The 24,623-nt window shown below is 39.8% G+C and overlaps 1 protein-coding gene across 2 annotated transcripts in view; it reads left to right on the top strand.

The window, feature by feature from the left end:
• Positions 1-24,623, top strand: part of LOC109873238 (neurexin-2) — a 451,394-nt gene that overhangs the window by 223,876 nt on the left and 202,895 nt on the right. For both annotated transcript variants that reach the window (XM_031807879.1, XM_031807878.1), the window contains exons 3-4: positions 1,471-1,491; positions 10,491-10,508. In XM_031807879.1, the coding sequence (XP_031663739.1) occupies positions 1,471-1,491; positions 10,491-10,508 (39 nt within the window). The remainder of the gene's footprint in view (positions 1-1,470; positions 1,492-10,490; positions 10,509-24,623) is intronic.

The following is a 24,623-nucleotide window of genomic DNA, read 5'->3' as shown; positions in this document are numbered from 1 at the left end:
CATTAGAGAGTCTACTGTATGTGTTGTAATTAGAGGTTACTGTATGTGTTGTAATTAGAGCCTACTGTATGTGTTGTAATGAGAGGCCTACTGTATGTGTTGTAATTAGAGGCTACTGTATGTGTTGTAATTAGTGAGGCTACTTTATGTGTTGTAATTAGTGGCTACTGTATGTGTTATGATTAGAGATGCTACTGTATGTGTTATAATTAGAGAGGACACTGTATGTGTTGTAATTAGAGAGGTTACAGTTTGTGTTGTAATTAGAGAGGCTACTGTATGTGTTTAATTAGTGAGTCTACTGTATGTGTTATAATTAGAGACTACTGTATGGGTTGTAATTAGAGAGGTTACTGTTTGTGTTGTAATTAGAGAGGCTACTGTATGTGAAATAATTAGAGAGGTTACTGTATGTGTTGTAATTAGAGAGGCTACTGAATGTGTTGTAATTAGAGAGGTTACTGTATGTGTTGTAATTAGAGAGGCTACTGTATGTGTTGTAATTAGAGAGGCTACTGTATGTGTTATATTTAGAGAGTCTATTGTATGTGTTGTAATTAGAGAGGCTACTCTGTGTTGTAATTAGAGAGGCTACTGTATGTGCTATAATTAGAGAGGCTACTCTGTGTTGTAATTAGAGAGGCTACTGTATGTGTTATAATTAGAGAGGCTACTCTGTGTTGTAATTAGAGAAGCTACTGTATGTGTTATAATTAGAGAGGCTACTGTATGTGTTTTAATTAGAGACTACTGTATGTGTTTTAATTAGAGAGGCTGCTGTATGTGTTATAATTAGAGGCTACTGTATGTGTTGTAATTAGAGTGGCTACTGTATGTGTTATAATTAGAGAGGCTACTCTGTGTTGTAATTAGAGATACTACTGAATGTGTTGTAATTTCAGAGGCTACTGTATGAGTTGTAATTTCAGAGGCTACTGTATGATTTGTAATTAGAGAGGCTACTGTATGTGTTGTAATTAGAGAGGCTACTGTATGTGTTGTAATTAGAGTCTAACCGTATGTGTTGTAATTAGAGGCTAATGTATGTGTTGTAATTAGAGAGGCCTACTGTATGTGTTGTAATGAGAGGCCTACTGTATGTGTTGTAATTAGAGAGGGGCTACTGTATGTGTTGTAATTAGAGGCTACTGTATGTGTTGTAATTAGAGTCTACTGTATGTGTTGTAATTAGCGAGGCTACTGTATGTGTTGTAATTAGAGGGTTTACTGTATGTGTTGTAATTAGAGTGGCTACTGTATGTGTTATGATTAGAGATGCTACTGTATGTGTTATAATTAGAGAGGCTAGTGTATGTGTTATAATTAGAGAGAGTCTACTGTATGTGTTGTAATTAGAGGCTACTGTATGTGTTGTAATTAGAGTGGTGCTGATATTTCTTCATTTCTAGATGTTCCATATTCTTCAGTCACCAATACTAATGATTCTCTGTCTTCTCTACTTCCATACAGCTATCCAGAAATCAGAGGAAGGTAAGACCCATTTTTGTTTTGCTATTTTTTTTTGCTTTACAATAAAAACTGAATTTAGTCTATGGAGTGAACAAACTACAGTGTTATTTGGGGTGTTTTGGACTGCTGGTCTGATTCCTAAATTGAACAGACGTGTACATATTGTCCATGTAGGATGAATACTTAATCTACAAAGGTGTACCTTTTTTGTGTAGAAATGAAGGTGGCACATAACTTGGGGGAAATGAATGTGGCCAGTAATCAGCTCCGACTTTGCCCTGACTTTGACTTAGATGTCCATTAACGATTGAAGAGCAAACAGTTATCTTTAACACAACAGTTAATTGCATGAAATTGAGTCTGCGTTGCTTTGTTGACACTGTGCTTTCCTCTGTGAGAGTCACACAGACAAAGAATAGGGATGTCATCTCAGTGATCAGTGCGGCGCTGGGTGCTAACTGTAGCTACCATCTACAATAACCCAGCTATTAAGATGGTTGATTACCAAGCCATTGACATCAGGGCAGTATATCACACTGTCAAAAGATTGGCACAGTGATTACGCACTAATGGAATTGTTTGCTTGAAGAATGAAATCTTTCCCAGAGCATTACTTGTCCCTGTCTGAAGGAAAACACCCATTTGTCTCTCATAATGTAATCATTCACACTCTGTTTAAACCACGTCACAATAAAACAAATGGAATCGCTCTTCAATAAAACACACAGAGTGTAAATGAAGATTGAACGTGGACGTGGGGAAGCCCAGTGAGTTAAGCGGCCGGGCGGTGCAGCAGTGAGAGACATCCATCAGGCCTGTTAGGAGGAGCTCTGGTGGTGGTGCCAGAGAGGGCAACAGGCTCAGGGTTCCAGCTATGGGTGTGCTCGGGTTCTGCATGTTATAAATCACTGCTGCTGCTCACCGGAACAGCCTACCAACAGCTGCCATTTAATATTGCTGCTCTGTACACTTGTACATTGTAAGTGACTGCACAGCTGGAAGGAAGGCTTTATTTTCAGTAACATTTTTTTACAGCATACACACATATTTTGCACTTTGTTTTGACAGTCAGCACTGTGCAATACCGTACAGAAGTTGAGAACGTTGATGCGCTTGAATACAAATGTTCTCATTCAGTGGCATTCTATTCCAAAACCGTTGTCCTGACTAAATCGTACAGGTTATTCATTGTGTCCTGTGTGTTCGTATGGAACACTGTACTGTCAGTATCTAATAGAGCGGACTGGTTGTTGATTCGTAAGCAGGGGCCGGTTGTAAATGTGGAGGGCTATATCCAGGCCCCACATGGGAGGATGATGAGTGGAAGGCTTCAGTTCAGAAGGGTCCGCTTTCAACCCCTGCCTTTAATCACTCTTAACTCCCCTTGTGATGAGCAAGGATGCTATGACCACGCTCACAGCAAAAGGCGCGCATTATTAAATGACATGCTGCAAAGAGAAAGCATTAGAGTCATTATTGGATTAAAGCTTTGACAGGGAGCCTGCGTGTACCATCCCCGATGCACAATGCATGAAAACAAAGATGACACTTGACTAGTTAGTTCTCTTTATTCTTTATCCCAGGAGCAATGCAATGTGACATCTAGCAGCAAGTATTTGTAGTCGTTATATCAATGGACCTAGATGGCTGCCGGTACAAAAGATTAACAAAAACCCATTTAAAACTAGTAACCTCAGTGCTATATTTTAGCTGCACTGAGGGCTCGAGTACAGATAGCACGTCTCAAAAAGAGAACTCCTAAGTAACTGGAGGTTAGTGATGAACACATCTGGACTATAAGTCGTTGGAACTTCAGTGTCTCCAGGAGTCAGTCAGTCTGTCTGTCTGTCTGTGTGTGTCGCTGAGCCTAGGTTACCTGGATGGAGGGGGGGACCAAGGTGGGGAATGCTTTTCAGGCCAGGAGACGTGGAGTGCAGCATTCTCTGATGTGTTGTGAGCAAAACTGGGTCTGTGAGAGAGAGATAAGAGAAGACTCTCAACACCTGCATCCACGCATGTGTGTAGAACACCAGCAGATAATCCTTCACATACAGTAGTACACACAAACAAAAGATACACCTCTGCTTCCTCTGTGTATTAATAGTGTGTGTTTTAATGCGTTACACTATAGAACTATGCAAACTACCATCTACAAACAACAAGAGTCTAGCTTCAAATCATAGAGAATTACTTCAATTACATGGTTGGTTCCTACTCCCCCCCTTATTTTGTTCCTTGTTCCTTGGTTACGATGTGATACGGTAGTGTGAATAGTTGATAGTGTAAAGGTGTGAATGACTCACTTATGGTGACCCTGACCCTGTGAGAATACAGAGGGAGCATGTGGAACCTCAGCACAGACATCTTCAAACGAGAGGACAGGACAGGGCACAGCTGCTACTGCTGCTGCTGATGGCCAGGGAGCTCTAAGCACCACTGACCTTGGCTTAATCCTCTCATAAGAATACTCTCCTTCAAAGCACTGCAACTTCATGGAAAAACAAACTCAGCAAAAGCTAAATCCTAACCCTTTAAGCATTTTTTTTTTCTTCTTCTGAATATTCTCATGCAGTAAATGTAAAGGCTTTAGAGGTAATTTCACAGATGGTAATTTTATAGTCCACTCGTGTACTTCTGAAAATGATGTTGTTGACAATATGTGATTTTAGTGCCATTGTGTTTTGGGGAAAAGCTGAGGTGTACAAATGAATGTTGCTCTTCGATGTTGTTAATCATTGATGAAATGAAGCGTTCTGCATTGGCACTGTTCAAAAAAAAAATGGGTTAGAAATGAACAAACAAAACAACAGCAACATGTTTCACAGATCATTTTTCACGTGTAAAGTTTCTCTGCAACAATTTCACCTGCAAACAGCCCTGAATATAGTAGTAATGGAGAAACAAGTTGAGAGAAATAGAAAAGGATGGAATGCTCGTTGAAAAAAAGCTACTTGTTGCAATATTCTTTAAAGCCCACAAGAAAATCTACTTAACTGCATTGTGACATTTAATGACATTAAATAGCGTGTTTTTTTCATCGTTTTGATTGTTCATTTTATGGAGCATAGCCAGCGGTAAAACAGATTAGCATTTAGTGGTCATTTTATTGTTTCACAGATTTACTGTACATGTGTTCATAGACATGCGTTAGTCTTCTATTTCATTGTGACGAGGGAAGGTTGAAAGCAATAAAAATGGGCTTTAATAAATATTTCCCCACCATTTCATAACCACCAACAACCAGTTGATGTTGCTTTCATAAGATCAATTGTAATTACAACAATGTCTGAAATTAAGGTGAAATAATTTACCTTGACAAAGAAACAGACACCATCCCAAGGAAAATGGGGAGGAATGGAGAAAAGGGGAGCATGATCAACGTCATACCGGGGGGGGACGACGACACACGAGAGCCTGTTGCTATGCCAACACAAATTGGGCAGCCCTGTATTTCAATGCACAAGACACATCCACCACGGAGAGGCTTGGCACTTCAAGAGGAAAAAAAATAAAGCTGGTGATGTTTATCTCATTAAAAAAAAAAATATATATATATATATATATATATATATATATATATCAGTGATGACAAACCTCTTGTGTCTCTGATGCTGTCTGGTTCTGCTCAGCTCTCTGGTATAAGCGCCGTCCTCCAGCCTAAGGGTATTGTGTTGACCTCATTTCTTCTTGCCCCACGAAAGGTCAATGAATGCGTATGTATATAATGGTACATGTGTACAGCTTATTCAGTGTTACCTGGTGCATGGTGTAAAGCTCTCTGGCGGTTTCTGATTAGATGATCGATAACATCTCATCCCTCAGTGAAATTGGCCAATTTCCTCCCGCAGTTCTCACAAAGAGAACCATTCTCTTTTGAAAAGTGCGGTTGTCTCTGTCAACACATGTTTTATTTACTAAGTGTTGATGGAGTGATTTAATGTCTGTCCATTACTGGTGGAAATGTCCTTCACATATAAAAGGTTGTGTTTTATTTAATCCAATTGGGTTCACAGATTTTCTTTTATCCAAATGTTTTAGAAATGCAATTTGTTTTGATAAATCTGTACAGGAAATGACAATGCATTTTGTTGAGCTGAAAAAAATATATATATTATATCGCAAAAACTGCCAAAATGCCAGGGAGAGAAACATCGCTGAGTTACCATTTTGATCTCTAAAAGTGTTCAAATGTCATAAATGATATATTCTTCATTAAAAAAATACATCTCCAATGAAAGAGGCGTTGTGCAACACCATGAAGGTGTTGAGACTGAGCTCAACGAAAAGGATAACTGTCAGAGAATGAATGCAAGAAATCCCTTAAAAAATTATACCGGGTCATTTTTCGAGTTGTTTAAATTAACAATTCACTCAATTTCCTGCTGTAGGTCATGCAGATGATGGTATAATTGTGTGATACAAAATGTTATCTTTGGTCAATTAAAGCCTTGTTCAATCAGCCACATTTCTTGTCTAACACAATACAGGTCCATTGTAATTACTAAATGCCCACATTCATGCGGCAAGCCCACAAGGCCCTTGGCTTATTTGTTTACAATTGATTTTGTGATGTCCACAGAATCGGAGTGTTCCAGTTTACTGAGCTCCTGTTTATTGAGTTGCATTGTATTTTATGAATGTGTTTTGCATATGATGTGTTCTTTCCTTGCCAACGACTGCAGCACTATGACTGCAGTAAAGCTGTCACATTATGCCTCTCACACCCTGGGTTATTGATTGTTATGGCCCTCCCTGGCCCTGGGCCTGCTTATGTTGTAACGCTGAATCTAAGGATACAGTCCTCACTGGCTTTACCCTATTGAAGGGACTGGTTTGTGTCCCTATTGCATGCAGTGTTCGAGGTATACATTTGCGGTATTCATTTTGATCTGTATGCAGTTTACACTGGAGAACGTTGGAGAACTTCGTATGAACGAGATGTGAATTTGGAAAAAGTGACAAAACCCCTATTCTAAACCTGAGAAAGCTGTCTGCTTAAGAGTAAGAGTGTGTGTTCCATTAGGGGAAAAAAACATCTGTGTGAGCAACTACCTTCGGGGGTTGCACCAATTGAGATGTTTTTTTTTTCTTATCCCGCTCTCCCCCCTCAAACAGTGTTTGTCTTTTATTTCTTTAATTTCCTCCTCCGTTTTAGTTTGATTTGAACTCTGACATCCGTACCTATCCCAGGATGTCTGTCACAAACTGCAGTCCAACGTTGTGACAATGCTTTTGTTTCTTCCCGGGCATTTTTATGACCTTCCTGTTTTCCCTATTCCTTTTTCTGTTCTTTCCCTCAAGGTCTGGCGCACATGAAGTCAAACCGCCAAGGTATGGGGTCTGTTGGTTTTCTTTTCTCCCTCAACCACCTGCTCAAGCCATCTCCCTGCCCTCTAATCATGTTTACTTCACTGTACTGCACTGACATTTCACTTCCTCTTCCCTATTCTATTTACTTGTACGTTCATTTCTGCTTCCTGTCATGTTGTACTATCTGTGCCCACATCACTCCAACCTTGTCCGTCAAACCTTGTCCTGACCTCTGGCCAGCAACTGGAACATCACCTTTGACCTCTTCAGCCTTTCACAAAGGTAACGCTTTTATGCCCACAGTGTTTCATCGGTTCGGTTTTCATGGGACCCTCTCCAAGAGAGAAACTGGTATTTCGTTGTCAATAGAGAATGTATGCCTCGTGCTTCAGATGTGTGATTACAGTTGAGGACACTGGCTGCTTGCTATTCAATCTGTCTCGGAAATGCATTGGGAGACTGAAATCAGTGATTACAACAGAGTGCATATGGCTCCTTCTGTACACATACACTCTGGTTCTCTTCCATTACAATACAATTAAATAGGATAGGATAATATGTGCAATGTTCAATATTCACACAGTTACCCCAGTAATGTAAAAGTTCATGATATTTAGTTTGTTTGGTGGTTTCGAAAAGGTAGTTGGTTAAATTCTTATTTTTGAGCAACTGCATTTTCCAGGAAAAATTATGCATGGCTGTGCTGCACACATGCATCTAATCTGCATGCCCTCAGGATGCAGATATACTTAGAGCTCAGACATGCCTGTCCAAAGGCCAGCCAGATATAAAGGAAACAGATCAAATTGAGTTTTTACTGTACAAATAAACATGATGGCTGCTTTCAGACCCTTTCATGAATTATACACTACTGTAGTTATTTTCAAGGTTTCCTGGTAACAGAAGGAGGATTTTACCTAGAGTACTTTAATAGCATAACAAGAATAGGGGTGGCAGGGTAGCCTAGTGGTTAGAGCGTTGGACTAGTAACCGAAGGTTGCAAGTTCAAAGCCCCGAGTTGACAAGGTACAAATCTGTCATTCTGCCCCTTGAACAGGCAGTTCCTAGGCCGTCATTGAAAATAAGGATTTGTTCTTAACTGACTTGCCTAGTTAAATAAAGGTAATATTAAAATAAATATTAGGAACTACTGGTTAGCATTGAGAGAAAATCAGCTGTCGCAGCTAGACAGACTGACAAGCAGAAGGGCGACAGGCAAGCGAGCTGACACACCATATTGGACCACCAGAAAGTTAATTAAATCAACGTTCATGAACATATTGTATCCAAATTAAGAAACTTTGAATTATTCATGGACAAGTTGAATGCAGTATTTGTTTGCATTCTCTAGATGATGTACCTAATATGAACTGACATACAACAAAAGCTCTTCAGATGAGCTTTATCAATTACATCTTTAGGTTTACTTCTTTTAAAAGAAACAAACAAAAAACAACACAATATTTCACTGATCAACACTGCGAGATTCTGCTCGATGATGAGGTGTGCTCGATGAAGAGGTGTGCTATCAACTGTCCATATGGGCTTTGCTATTAATGTCAGACAAACAGTTAATTTAATAAAGTTGTACCTGTACATGATAATTTACTGTTTTGCTTCAGACCGGAACATATGTAACTTTGCTGATCAAAGTATTCATCCAGAGGCCAAGGCAACGGGTTGTTTTTTTTTTGTCAAAGAATTGACAATTACAGCTCAGCGTGAGGGACTGTGCTCTGGCTCTAACAGCCTCGCAATACGCTACTTCCTTTCTCTGCTGCTAGCCAGCCAACACAGGCATTCATTCCTATTACTGATACTTACCATCAAACCTTTTGTGTACTAGCAAAATAGAAAGTGGTTCAAGTCATGAACGAAGCAGCTTTTGTGGACATTTTGCGTTTCATGCGTTTCATGTAGAGGTAGATATCCATACATGTCTCTGTACTCTTGACTGTGTGTTGTATCAATTCCTCTGGGTATCTACCGTATGATTCACATCACAGAGTGTGTGCACAATATGACCTAAAATGAATGAATCCTTCTTTCTTTTTTTTAACGAGGCATGGACAGCTGAGAACTGGTGTGTGTGCTTAGTTGAAACAACCCAGCTTCACATGCTGTGGCTGTCCGTTCACATTTGTGTACACTTTTGACCAGGGGTGAAGGTAAGGCGATATACGTTCCGGTAAAGGCGTGCCGGCCCAAAAAAATAGTGGGGGTAACGCCGTGCCGGTCAAAAACGTTAACCTGTCACAATTAATAGGCTACAACACGCGGCAAAAACTATAGGCAATTTCACCATTATTGCATGTCAGTGGCATTAAAAATGAGCAAGTGGACTGGAAACCGGATGGTGTACCCTCCAAAAGGGTGTGCTTTGTGGAGACGAGTGACCGAGACCGAGGCGAGCGTGGACAGCGGTGTCATTTCAGGCTACAATGACAATCGCAGAATGGCATTACAATACATGTAGGTGTTTTGTAACTGATGTCTCTTTCCATTGGTCCAATTGAGGGTGTTAGGGTTTGGATGCTGGAATGACTTAGTGGGTGAACGAATGTAGTAGCCACAAGGAGCACCTTTTTTAAAGTGATTATTTGACAATCAGATGAAAACGTCACGACTGGTTGTGTTTATAGCCCATTGTAAAAGGTATAGGCGGTGTGTCCATAAGGCTGAGGGAAGCTAAGCTTTCCCTAAAGTAAATTGAATTAAATCGCCAAAAATGTATGTAGCCTAATTAGCTTACTCCTGTCTATAGATAAATAAACTAAATCATTCAAAATCGGCCACTACAGTACACCAGAAACCTTGATTTGGCCACAGGATCACTAACTTCTTTTAAACAAAACAAAGAATGAATTGTTTTAAATCGCATAGCCTGCAGTCGGAAGAGCCTGCAATTTTGGCAGCGAGCGCAGCAAATACCAAATAGGTGATCGTTGAGTTGCGACTGTCAATGAAAAGCAGAGAGACCCAGCCAGGTATATCGCAATATTTGAAAATACAAATTGCGGAAAAAACTGCTTGGAAAGAAAATGGCTATTGCTGTAAAGAGATTACAATGAAAATACTTTCATCTGTCTTTAAGTAATCAAAATTCTTAGGCTACTGTTCGCTCAATAAAGCTATCTTATTGGCACCAGCGGAGAACATTGTGCATATTCACTGGGTCACTGCCACTTTTGTTTTTTTTGGACAATAATGTCCTCCTCCAGGTTAGACGGACGTCATATTGTGTTTGTGTCTCCACTTTTCGTAGGCCAATTATATGGATCAGACAACATTGTTTTTATTGATCTGTTTGTCAGTGTCAGCAGAGTATGCTACCCTGTAATTTTTGTAGTATTATCACAATTGTGTAGGCGCGCTTGGGTGTCCCATACCAGGTAAGAAGTTAAATGCTTTTGACCTACCATTACTTTGGGATCCTGGCACAATGACTCGTCTGCTAACCGTGAAGTCATTTTTCTAATAGTGAAAGAGCAGTGTTGGTTTTCTGCTACTGGTGCACAAACAGGATGAAGTAATTGTACTAAAATCATCTTTAACCTTGTTTATTTCCATTAGCCATGGTTTCTTGAGACTGCATAGAGTATATAGAAAGTATTCAAAATGCAGACATTGCCATGGCTGTTTTGAGTGGATGGAGTAGGCGTTGAAGGATAACCACATTTGACAGTTTTTTTCCCCTTCTCTCTATGCAGCCGAATCATTGCAATCTGGTAAGATGGCATGCCTTTTATTTGTCAGTGAAATTTTTTAATTATGTTGAATGTATTCTGACAATGCCTGCCCCATTTCTGCAGTGAGAATTGCATAAACATTTGGGTAATTAGGAAAACATGGCATACTCTGACTGTCTTACAATGGATCTGCACTTTAAATCCTTGTCATACAAGGGCATGTTTGCTTATTTATGAGCCCAGTAGAACATTTCAGTATGTCTGAACATCCCCTCTCAGTGAAGGCTACACTATGAACACCTTGGAAAGAGACAGGCTTTTTCTCAAGTATCTACTTTTTAAGCATTGTTTCTTCCATCGGACCATAGCAAATGGTTGGTAGTGGAGTTGGTACTATTTGTTTTGCAAGACAGAGATGTGCCTCTAAATATGTCTTAAGTTTGCCAGACCATTTCTTGTGAGTGGGTACAATAGTTCAGAAAGGCATTGACACACGTGTATGTGTCTGAGAATGAGAGGACAGGACAGGAAATGAGGCGTGGGTGGCAAAATCACAGAAACATTGCTGGAGGCAAGAGGCTATGCTTTAAAAAAAAATGTATCATCATCTGTTTTTTATTACATCAACAACTACACTGACCTGCGCTAGTCATTACACGCCAGGCATTTCCTGATGCCATGGCTTTTCACTCGACATGGCTTTCATCTGTGAGTCGTGCTGCTGCTGGACACTAAATGAGGTGTAGCAAAGATGGGGAAAGTTTCCAACCTCAACTCGAATTAGCAACGGTCATCAGAAATTGTTAAAAGTTTTTTTTTTTTACAATTCTAATAAATGCAATAGTTGGACAATGGATGAAGATATTCCAAACGTGTTATTTTATTTCAATACCTCAGATATTGACCGAATAATGGCACATAACAGAGTTCAAGGATTTTGGTGGAAAATAGGTATTCAATTTAGTGTCAAATTTCACTCATATAATATATACATTTTCTAATGGTGTCAGGTATTTTTTTGTTCAAATGATATTGGCTGGATTTGCATAAATACACCGTGTGTATTTGCATATATGAATACATTAACATAACAGGGTGGAACAGGGCTGAAACCACACAACTTGCTCTGTCTAGGAGGCCTACCTGCACTCACCTGCGCTGTCTAGGCTGCCTCATTAATTACTTTTGTTGGCACGTTCTGTTGCGTAATTCAACAAGTGTGTCATTAGCAGGATACCCTCGGATTAAAAATCAACACGTTTAGCTCCAGATTGCACCTGCCTATACATACTTTACATTGTTTGCCTGATAAAACATAATACCACTATAATCCGAGTGTTCATTTTGGGAAGTTGCTTTCATTTCAGCTAATCTAATTCGTAAATCACTTAACTGTATTAAATGTAATACTTTTCCAATTCCACCAAAAAATGTACACCCATCAAAATAAAGTTATTTTGCGTCTCTTTCTTGTGGTGTAAGTGTCGAGACGATGAGTTAAATCCCTGATGAAGATTTAGTATTCTTGGACATGCAATGGAAAGACAACATATTCCATTGAGTCCGTTTGTGTTTGACCGGTTCATTACAAACATTTCCGCTCGTGGTAACGTTAACAGGAAAAAAGCAAGAGAATGAAAAAGTTGCAGGATTTAAAATGAAGCAAGATTTACAGTGCTTTCAGAAAGTATTCATACCCCTTCACTTACTCCACATATTAAGCATGAATTAAAAAATGAATTAAATTAAATAAAGTAATCTCACTTATCTACATACAGTACCCCATAATGACCAATTGAACGTAATATGCAACAATTTCAACGGTTTTACTGAGTTATAGTTCATATAAGGAAATCAGTCAATTAAAAAAATGAATTAGGCTCTAATCTATGGATTTCACATGACTGGGCAGGGGCGCATCTATGGGTGGGCCTGGGAGGGCTGTCCGGTTGGCTGGTCTCAGACAATCCCGTTAGTGAAGATGTGGAGGTCCTGGTCTGGCATGGTTACACCTGGTCTGTGGTAGTGAGGCCAGTTGGACGTACTGACAAATTCCCAAAAACAACATTGGAGGTTGCTTATGGTAGAGAAATGAACATTCAGTTGTCGGGTAACAGCTCTGACGGACATTCCTGCAGTCAGCATGCCAATTGCACACTCCCTCAACTTGAGACATCTGTGGCACTGTGTTGTTTGACAAAGCTGCACATTTTAGTTCCCCCCCCCCCCCCCCCCCCCCCTTGTGCTGTTTAATCAGCTTCTTGATATGCCACGCCTGTCAGGTGGATGGATTATCTTGGCAAAGGAGAAATTCTCACTGACGGGGATGTCAACAAATGGACTCGGGAGAGGCAAAGTTCATGAACCATGCGTCCTTCGAAACACGACCCCGCCGAGCCGCACTGCTTCTTGACACACTGCTTGCTTAACCCGGAAGCCAGCCACACCAATGTGTCGGAGGAAACACAATACAACTGGCGACCTTGTCAGCATGCATGCGCCCGGCCCGCCACAGGAGTCGCTAGAGCGCGATGGGACAAGGACATCCCGGCTAGCCAAACCCTCCCCTAGCCCGGATGCTGCTGGGCCAATTGAGCGCCGCTTCATGGGTCTCCCGGTCGCGGCCGGGATCGAACCCGGGTCTGTAGTCACCGCTGCGCCACTCAGGGAGGCCCCATTGTAGAAACACCTTTGACAGCAATTACAGCTGTGAGTCTTTCTGGGTAAGTCTCTAAGAGCTTTCCACATCTGCATTGTTGCATTGATCATTACTAGACAACAATTTTTAGATCCCTGCCATAGACCTTCAAGTAGAATTAAGTCCAAACTGTAACTCGGTCACTAAGGAACATTCACTGTCTTCTTGGTAAGCAACTACAGTGTAGATTTGGCCTTATGTTTTAGGTTTACCTCTTGGATTTTGCCTGTGCTTACCTCCATTCCGTTTCTTTTTTATCCTGAGAAACTCCCCTGCCCAACAATTACAATCATACCCATAACATGATGCAGCCACCACTATGCTTGAAAATATGGAGTGTGGTACTCAGTAAGGTGATGCATTGGATTTTCCCCAAACATAACACTTTGTATTCAGGGCAAAAAATGAATTGATTTTGCCATATATTTTGCAGTATTACATTAGTGCCTTTAGGATGCATGTTTTGAAAAAAATATGTTCTGTAAAGGCTTTACGTCTTTTCACTCTGTCAGTTAGGTTAGTATTGCGGCGTAACTACAATGTTGTGGATCAATCCTCAGCTTTCTATATCAAAGCCATTAAACTCTTAAAGTCACAATTGGCCTCATGGTGAAATCCCTGAGCGGTTTCACTCCTCTCCGGTAACTGCGTTAATTAGAAAAATGTCAAAAAACATAGTTCTACTTTGACATTATGGGGTATTGTGTGTAGGCCAGTGACACAAAATCTATATTTAATCAACTTTAAATTCAGGCTGTAACACAACAAAATGTGGAAAAAGTCGAGGGGTTTGAATACTTTCTGAAGGCACTGTAAGGGACAAACACAGAAAAGAAAGATCCGCAGGTGGGCGGGGCATGTGTGTTGCTACTCAAATGCATGACAGTTTACTGCATAGATACACCCTGTGGAGCTGTATTCCCTTTAAGCAAGGGAATTCCCTTCCTACGAGGTTGGCTAAAGTTGCCATTGATAATGGGTACAGTATTATCTACTCTGTCTGGGATCTGACCCAAGAACCATGTTAACTGACCGGCAGTAACATTTCTGATGTTGCCAGGGAGATGCACTGTATCTGTAGGTGGTTTCTCCAGTGAGATCAAAGCAGGTGATGTGATGTCTGTGTGTCTGTCTGTCTCTAGCGAGTATCCACCGGACCCAGCCAGGGGATTTCACTCATACTTTCTTTTGTTGCAGATAGCTTGTGACTTTATGTAGCTCGGCTAATTTTTTTCCAGGCAGATTATAATAGAAGCACCTCAAAGTCATGTTTAAATGGTTGCCACTTAACTGTTTCCTTCTTTTCAATGACCATTTAAAGAGATTAGAATAAGTCTTGGATATATGTTGTAGGTGTATAGGTGGTAAACGTGTCAGTTATCATTATGAGTTATGGTAGCGAGTCTCCGGGCCACAGCATAGTAGCAGATAAGCTGCATACAGATTCCATTTTCTGGGCCTTTTAGAGCGTTGGTCACGTGGTGGTCCCCCACAGCTAGCAGTTTAGGCATGGTAGCATCACCATTTGTATATTCTGACACCTTAATGCACCCATTAAGAAACTGACGGTTAAAACTGCTTAATCCCTGTGGATTGATGAGGAATCTGAAAAACTGTATGGTTGAGTGGGACAAGGCAAATGGAATGGCAAATAAGTCTGGCTGCACAGCCAATTGGCAAACGTACTGTAAATTGAGACGACATGGGACTAAACTTAACAAAAAAATATGAAACTGCTACGAAGCAAAGATAAATTATATAAAAGATAATAGTAAAATCTTTGGAGTGCCTTAAATTACAGTTTGGGCAAAAGGGCAAACTCAGCTCCATCCTTCATTGAATCAGATGGCTCATTCATCACAAAACCCTCTGATATTTCCAACTACTTTAATTACTTTTCTACTGGCAAGATTATAAAAAGTTAGACATGACATGCCAACAACAAACTCTGAACCTTCTTATCCATGCATAACAGACCAAATAATACAATAATTCTGTAAAGTGAGGAAGAGGTGAAAAAAATGATTGCTTTCTATCAATAATGGCAAACCACCTGGTACTGACAACTTGGATGCAAAATTACTGAGGATGGTAGTGGACGATATTGCCACTCCTATTTGTCACCTCTTAAATTTAAGCCTACAGGAAAATGTGTGCCCTCAAGCCTGGAGGGCTTGAACCGAAAGTCATTTTGCTACACAAGAATAGCAAATCACCCAATATGGGTTCAAAAAGCAGACCAATCAGCCTGCTACCAACCGTTTAGTAAACTTTTGAAAATTGTGTTTGTGTTTGACTGGATGAAATGCTATTTCGCAGTAAACAAACTAATAACAGACTTTTAGCAAGCTTATAGGGAAGGAGACTCAACATGTACGGCACTGACACAAATGACTAATGATTGGCTGAAAGAAACTGATAATAAGAAGATTGTGAGAGCTGTTTAGTTAGACTTCAGTCAAGCTTTTGACATTACCGATCATAATCTGCTGTTCAAAAAAACGTATGTGCTATGACTCTGCCATATCTTAGATAGAGATCTACCTATCTAACAGAACACAGGGTTTTCTTAAATGGAAGCCTCGCTAATGTAAACCAGGTAGAGTGTGGTATACCTCAAGGCAGCTGTCTTGGTACTTTACTGTTGTCTATTTTACCACCACTAGCCTTGAGTAAAGCATGTGTGTTTATGTACGCTGATGAATAAACATTATAAACTTCAGCTACCACAGCAAGTAATCACTGCAACCTGTAACACTAAAACCGCCTGGCCTTTCAGCTTACAAGTACCCACTAGAGAATATAGAGAACTTTGCCGGGCATCCCCTTTAGCATACACATCAGATGCATATCAACTCTCATGGTGCCCAAAGCACCAAGTCTTGATAAATAGTGCATAAACAATTGTAAAGCATGAATTGCATGAATAAATGTTCATGGAAATATATGCATGTAACAATATAACAATAGTTATTTTTTTGATAGTCAAGGATATGTTTTGTATAATTCTACAATGTCCTAGTGAAAAATGTTGGCCTAAAAGCAATTTGACACTTCCAGCCAATGAGGCATCAATATTCTAACAGTCTAATAAATACATTTAATTTATGCTATCGGAGGCCTACTGCAACACAAAACATGTTTTCGTTTCACTTACAATACATTTGATTAGTAATAGAGTTATAGTAAATAAAACAGTCCCGTAACAGCTTCTTTTTACAAAGTAAACGGAAAAGAAAATGATATCAACCCGCAAGGCGTCACATTATTTGCTATTAACATGAACGCCAACGCTGATAAATAGGCATAACAAACTTATCATTACACTATTGTCTTTCTAAATTAAATCAACCTCTTATCATTCATTATCGTTCATTCAGTTCGACCTAATTTAAATTCAATTTTGAAGTAACGTGCACAATTATTGCCCATTCATCCATTTGTCATTCAGTGGGGAGAGAGAAACTCATTAGAGTCCTGGGTACCAACGTTCTACAGCACATTCTCTTGGCGGGTTAAGTTAGGAATAGGTGTGAAAAAAACAGCTAGAAAAGGCTCTAAATACATTTCAGTTTGTAATTTTAAAATTTGGACAAATGTGCAATGTAAAATGCAAACATTTAGGAAAAGTGAGGTAAGGAGCAGGACGTAGCTTTTTTTAGGTGGTGTTTTTTATTTATTTACAAAATCAAACACCAGTAGCCGTTATGCCTATGGCGATTCCATTGTTAACAAAGAGCTGCAGTCAGTTTTAGAATGGGTGGCTAGTAATAAGCTATTCCTATATCAAAAACTAAAAGCATTGTATTTGGGAATAATCACTCGCTAAACCCTAAACCTCATCTAAATCTTGCAATGAATAATGTGGCAATTGATTAAGTTGAGGAGAGCAAACTGCTTGGTGTTACCCAAGATTGTAAACTGACATGGTCAAAACATATTGATACAACGGTAGCTAAGATGGGGAGAGGTCTGTCCCTGAAAAAGCGCTGGTCCGATGTCTTGACATCACAATCAACCAAACAAGTCCTACAGGTCCTGCATTGGCAGCAACTGATGGGAATCCTAATGAAATACTATTGTAATCTGAAACTTACACATCCTGCCTTGTATCTCTGAGGTGTATACTGTAGGTCCTGTATGTCAGCGCTGCAGGACTTTTACTAGTATGGACAGACAAAAAGGTGTTGCTGCCAATTTCCTTTGGCATTCTGACAATACAAGTAGTGATGGAGTAAGTCTGTTTGGTGCAACAGGGCGAGGGCAGGGATTTGAGTTAGAGAAAGAGTGTAAGGGAGGACGGCTGGAGCCTTTCACTTTTAACTCGAGAATAAAACGCTGTGCTGCTTTTAGGAAAACTGATGTACAGTATTGTTTGTACACAGGCCTGCTTTACCTGGTGAATTTCATACTTGTTGCCTAGATGGGTTTCATATAGCCAGGACATACCTGATGTATATCAACATTGTCCCACTCCATTTCTTCTTGGCACTCAAAATACTTTACATTTAAAATCAGTTGAAACCTTGATTGATTTAGGCATCTGGTGCCAATTATTTCCAGCAATTATTCTCAATATTTGCTCATGTTATGTGTCATTAGCCTGCTGTGTGTGTGTGTGTGTGTGGCCTTGAATAATAAAAAGATAACTTTTAATTGAATGTAGACCTGTGGGTATGATTAAGGGGACTAGTGATTAATCATATCAGTAAGCCAGAGACAACTGAACTGCTGCTGCTGTACATACTACTTGTCTGAATGGGGGATGGGAGTGGTATGGAAGTGGTATCAATTAAATCTACCTCCTCTACCCCCAATATGGTTGGAGTCAGTGGTATGAGAGAGGCTCTGTATTGACTATGGGGGAAAACCCCCCACATCTATTACCCCCAGGGATGTTTATTGGTTCAACTAGCGATTATTTCTTTAGAATCTAGTTAGATTTTGGTCTGTGAGGTAATTACTACAGCATATGATTTCCCTACTCCCTATGCGTATGCATTAAAAGCTTTAACAAACGACCACATTCAGTCCCCCCAAAAAATCGGATATGGTTTGGATTATCATAATTCATTCATTTGATGTGTGGCGTCATTACAGGGCGGTTCAGTTTAGACGAGATCATCAACTGATATTAAAATACATAATTTACCTAACCAAATGAATCCGTAGTCATTTTGTTTTTCACTCTTGACAGTGAATCTACTGCTAATCTGTAGCTAAGTAAATAAAACCACGCTGATCCATACACACACTAACATACACACAACCAAGTTAATAACTCAGACCTCAGACTCCATTCATAATCCCACGTTGTCTAATGGCTTTTCAATCCGTTTGAGGGAGCACATGGGGTCCTTCACATGGCCTTGGCATTAGAGAGAAGAAGAAAGGCGAGAGGAGAAGAGAAAAAAAGAGAGCTCAGGTTTTGAAGAGTGATAGCTTACTTTACAGGCAGGTTTTCATTATTATCCTGCGCACTCAGCAGTCACAGGCGCGTGCACACACACAGGCACACACACACATTATTTCTCAAACTCATTATTTTTCACTTGTGAGTTTAGGTATGCAACTGCCTCCTTAATTGGTGAGATCTCTTCTCTGATTGTGAAACGGGCCTGCTAAGTTCGACACAACTGCAGTCATGCAATCTGATGTGTAAGCAATACTGTACATTTCCCTTTTGTCTTTTTAAATGTATTTTTACCATGTCTCTGGGTTTGTTTTCTTCGTTAAATATCGCCCCCATCCTATTAAAGCTTCTAGAAGAGCTAACTCAAACCCCGAGAGAGCTTGCAAAGACTTCTCCGACTCCACCATTTCACCTCCTGCAGCATATTTCTTCTAACGCCATGTACAAAAGGATAAGCGCCGAACATGTTGGTGCGATCCAGCAGCTATATGTGTTTGTGTGGGCTGAAAGTGATCATTTGACCTATGAGTGCATTTGTGTAGGGTACATTTTTTTTCAGGCTCTGCTCAAGTCCGTCATTGTTGAAGTGTGTATCCCCCCCCCCTGGTGAAAGTCAGTCGGAACAGATGGTTGGGATGGAATCTAATATCAGCACAATGAGACGTCCTCACAGTGGGGCTCAAGAGACCCTGAGGTTCACTCCCATGTGGATGTAATAAATTAGGTAGGCGTGCCTCCAGTAGATGCATAGATAGAAAGCGAGATACAGTATGCGTTCTTTTGACTAATCATTTTTCATGTTGTTTACTGCAAAGTTAGAACTTAGAAGCAAAATATAGTACTGTTGACAAATGTACTTTTAGAGCTAAGGAAGATATAGAAGTCCTTGCGATTTACTCTCTTTCTCACCGTTGTCATTGTTGCAATATGGAAGGTCATACTAGAGTTTGAGGTCAAAACATTAATGCCTTCCATTTAATGGTGTACGTCATCATGGGATGAGAAGGTAGAATGGAACACTGAATGAGGAAAGCACAGCTGTTCCCTTGAGACTGACAGTCAATGGAACTCAATGGAACTCTCCTGTAGCTCTTTTCACATTATAGGGTGTGAATTAGACGTATGACCTCTAACCTGCAACTACCCCTTTCCACCAGGTGTATGTGACAGTCTTTATTACATTTGACATTTTTGTCATTTAACAGACACGCCTATCCAGAGAAACTTACAGTTCGTGCCTTCATCTTAAGATAGCTAGACAACCACATATACATTTTCTTTTCCGCAATAAAGTAGCTATCAGCAAAGTTAGACATACATTAGAGCAGTGGTTCCCAAACTTTCTATTGTCCCGTTCCCCTTCAAACATTCATCCTCCAGCTGCATACCCCCTCCAGCACTAGGATCAGCGCACTCTCAAATGTTGTTTTTTTGCCATCTTCGTAAGCCTGCCACACACACTATACAATACATTTATTAAACATGAGTGTGTGTTTTTGTCACCACCCAGCTCATGGGAAGTGACAAAGAGGTCTTATAGAACTAGGACACAAATAATAATATAATAATAATATATTTTTGTGCTTTATTTAACCGTCTTACATATAAAACCTTATTTGTTAATCAAACATTGTGAATAACTCACCAAAGGTTAATGAGAAGGGTGTGCTTGAAAGGATGCACAATGTTGGGTATTTTCACAGAATCGCTTGTTGCAATTTCGATGAGGCTCTCTTGTTCAGATATTGGTAAGTGGACTGGAGGCAGGACATGAAAGGGATAACAAATCTGGTTGTTTGTGTCATCCGCTTTTGGAAAGTACCTGCGTAATTGCGCACCCAACTCACTCAGGTGTTTCGCTATATCACATTTGACACACAGAAAATCATACGATGATGGAAAGACCTGTGTGTTGTCCTTGTTAATGCAGACAGAGAAGAGCTCCAACTTCTTAATCATAGCCTCAATTTTGTCCCGCACATTGAATATAGTTGCAGAGTCCTTGTAATCCTAGATTCAGATCATTCGGGCGAGAAAAAAACATCACCCAGATTGGCCAGTTGTATGAGAAACTCGTCATCATGCAAGCAGTCAGACAAGTGAAAATTATAGTCAAAGAGAACTTTAAGCTCATCTCTCAATTCAAAAATATGTGTCAAAACTTTGCCCCTTGATAAGCAGCGCTTATCTGTATGTTGTAAAAGCGTTACCTGGTCGCTTCCCATATCATTGCATAGTGCAGAAAATACAAGAGAGTTCAAGGGCCTTCCTTTAACAACGTTATCCATTTTCACTGTAGTGTCCAAAACGTCTTTCAAGCTGTCAGGCATTCCCTTGGCAGCAAGAGCCTCTCGATGGATGCTGCAGTGTACCCAAGTGGCGTCGGGAGCAACTGCTTGCACGCGCGTTACCACTCCACTACGTCTCCCTGTCATGACTTTTGCACCATCAGTACAGATACCAACATGAGCAGCAGCTACGTTTGGCTACATGCGGACCGTTAGTGGGTTTTCCGCAAGAGAGTAATGGTTAATGTGATTAGATGTTAATTATTTGACTAGGCTACCTGTATTTGACATTGTGTTGTTATTTCGCTGAACACTAGATGGTTAAATTTGATTTGTGTCAGCGAAACGAGGCTACTCAGGTGAGAGAAAATATAAATGGACTGTTTGAAAATGTGGCGTTGAGCGTACCCCTGGGGGTACACCAGTTTAGGAATACCTGTGTTAGAGGAAAAATAAATGGAGGAAATTATTCAAGAAAGATCAAGTGTAATATATTATAAAAGATAAAGCGAGCTGGATGGAATATATGGAGGGAAAATTTACCAAATAATTTTTTAATCTTCAGCGTAGAAATGCTACCAAATATTATTGACTGAAACTTGTTACACATGGCAATCACCCATGATTCACCAAACAATATTTTGAAAAAGGAGTCGATACTTTCTTTTCGGTCTCCTCCATCTCCACGAACAGGATTTGTTTTTCTATGAATAATGTAAAATTACCAGCTGTAAAGAAAGACTCATGTCAAGGCAAATTACAGAGGAGGAACTTCTTGATGCAATTAAATCCTTTAAGTCCGGTAAAACTCCAGGGCTGGATGGCATACCAGTTGGGGTATACCAAACCTTTTTTGCTGTACTTAAAAGACTGTGTTTTAACCACTCTTATAAAAATGGTAGATTATCAGATACTCAACAAGAAGGTCTGATTTCATTATTACTGGAACAGGACCCAAGTGGTAAATATAAAGATCCAGTCCATTAAAAACATTGGAGGCCCCTTACTTCATTGTTGCTTATTTATTCATTTGTATTTAACGTTTATTTAACTAGGCAAGTCAGTTAAGAACAAATTCTTATTTGCAATGACGGCCTACTTGTAAAGCCCCCACAGCCATACCTTCCCCCAACCCGGACAACGCTGTGCAAATTGTGCGCCGCCCTATGGGACTCCCGATCACGGCCAGTTGTGATACAGCCCAGGATCAAACCCGGGTCTGTAGTGATGCCTTGAGTACTGCGATGCAGAGCATTAGACCGCTGCCCTACTCGAGATGCAATAATTCTAGCAAAATGCATAGGGTATAGAATTTAAAAGGTATTGTCGGATATTATTCATCCTAATAGGACAGTTTTTTTTACATGGACGATACATTGGAGACAGTATAAGTACTGGAAACAATAGAACACTATGAAACATCTGGGAATCCAGGCCTGGTATTCATAGCTGACTTTGAAAAGGCTTTTGATAAAGTACGACATTTTATATATATCTTATACAATGGGTTGAAGTTATGTGTAGGTGTAAAATAGTAAATAATGGCTTTTTCTAAGAAAGTATTCAACTGTCAAGAGGGGTAAAACAAACTTGTCCACTATCGGCATATCTATTTATTATGGCCATCGAAATGCTATTTAAATCAGATCCAACAATAAGATCAAAGAGCTAGAAATCCAGGACTTACAAACAAAAGTGTCATTGTACCCTGACGATTCATGTTTTCTTTTAAATCCACAATTTGGATCCCTCCACAGCCTCATAGAGGATCTACAGTAAACTCAGTTTTTCACAATCCCTGACATTTCATCTTAGTAAAAATTCCCTGTTTAAGGTCAGTTAGGATCACTTTATTTTAAGAATGTGAAATGTCAGAATAATAGTAGAGATATTTATTTCAGGTTTTATTTCTTTCATCACATTCCCAGTGGGTCATACGTTTAAATACACTCAATTAATATTTGGTAGCATTGCCTTTTAATTGTTTAACTTGCTTCAAACATTTTTGGTAGCATTCCACAAGCTTCCCACAATTAGTTGGGTGGAACTTGGTCCATGACAGAGCTGGTGTAACTGAGTCAGGTTTGTAGGCCTCCTTGCTCCCACATGCTTTTTCAATTCTGCTCACACATTTTCGATATAAATGAGGTCAGGGCTTTGTGATGGCCACTCCAATACCTTGACTTTGTTGTCCTTAAGCCATTTTGCCACAACTTTGGAAGTATGCTTGGGGTCATTGTCCATTTGGAAGACCCATTTGCGACCAAGTATTAAACTTCCTGACTGATGTCTTGAGATGTTGCTTCAATATATCCACATATTTTCCCCTCTCATGATGCCATCTATTTTGTGAAGTGCACCAGTCCCTCCAACAGCAAAGCACCCCCACAACATGATGCTGCCACCCCTCGTGCTTCACGGTTGGGATGGTGTTCTTTGGCTTGCAAGCATCCCCCATTTTCCTCCAAACATAACGATGGTCATTATGGCCAAATAGTTATATTTTTGTTACATCAGACCAGAGGACATTTCTCCAAAAAGTACAATCTTTGTCCCCATGTGCAGTTGCAAACTGTAGTCTGACATTTTTATGGTGGTTTTGGAGCAGTGGCTTCTTCCTTGCTGAGTGGCCGTTCAGGTTATGTCGATATAGAACTCGTTTTACTGTGGATGAAGATACTTTTGTACCGGTTTCCTCCAGTATCTTCACCTTTGCTTTTGTTCTGGGATTGATTTGCACTTTTCGCACCAAAGTACGTTAATCTCTAGTAGACTGAACGCATCTCCTTCCCGAGCGGTATGACGGCTGCGTGGTCCCATGGTGTTTAATACTTGCGTACTATTCTTTGTGCAGATGAACGTGGTACCTTCAGGTGTTTGGAAATTGCTCCCAAGGATGAACCAGACTTGTGGTCTACAATTTTTTTTCTGAGGTCTTGGCTGATTTCTTTTGATTTTCCCATGATGTCAAGCAAAGAGTCACTGAGTTTGAAGGTAGGCCTTGAAATACATCCACAGGTACACCTCAAACCTCCAATTTTGTCTATTAGCCTATCAGAAGCTTCTAAAGCCATGACATTTTCTGGAATTTTCCAAGCTGTTTAAAGGCACAGTCAACTTAGTATATGTGAACTTCTGACCCACTGGAATTGTGATACAGTGAATTATAAGTGAAATAATATGTCTGTAAACAATTGTTGGAAAAATTACTCATGTTATGAACAAAGTAGACAAGAAGTTAACAAGAAATTTGTGGAGTGGTTGAAAAACGAGTTTTATTGACTTCAACCTAAGTGTATGTAAACTTCCAACTTCAACTGTATATAAATTTTTTACCTCTCTGTATTACAGTATATTATGCATTGTATCACCAAAAACTACAACTTTTACATTACTGTGTAGTTTACCAATAAAATGGTCTGACTGTGAAGTAGACACACATGTACTTTATTGAAATTGAGCAAAAATAGATCAAATCTTGCTACCATAGAAAGGAAAATACCTGTCTATTTGTGGAAAAATCACCCTGATTTAACTTTTTAGTCATGTCCCAGTTTATCTATTTGCTTATGGCCTTGCCTAAACCTAGCAACTTATTTAAATTCTATGAGCAAAAAATGTTCCATTTAATTTGGAACAACATTAAACTGGCCTATTAATATAATGAATATGAAATTATTAAATATTAATGCATTAGAGGCTTCAGGCTTCAGCACTAAAGGCTTCAGTCATACAAAAGTTATACTTAAATCCAA

Source organism: Oncorhynchus kisutch, linkage group LG28, assembly GCF_002021735.2.
Source record: "Oncorhynchus kisutch isolate 150728-3 linkage group LG28, Okis_V2, whole genome shotgun sequence".
Classification (NCBI taxonomy): Eukaryota; Metazoa; Chordata; class Actinopteri; order Salmoniformes; family Salmonidae; genus Oncorhynchus; species Oncorhynchus kisutch.
The sequence above is the reverse complement of the archived record's forward strand: the minus strand, read 5'-3'. Positions and strand labels throughout refer to the sequence as shown.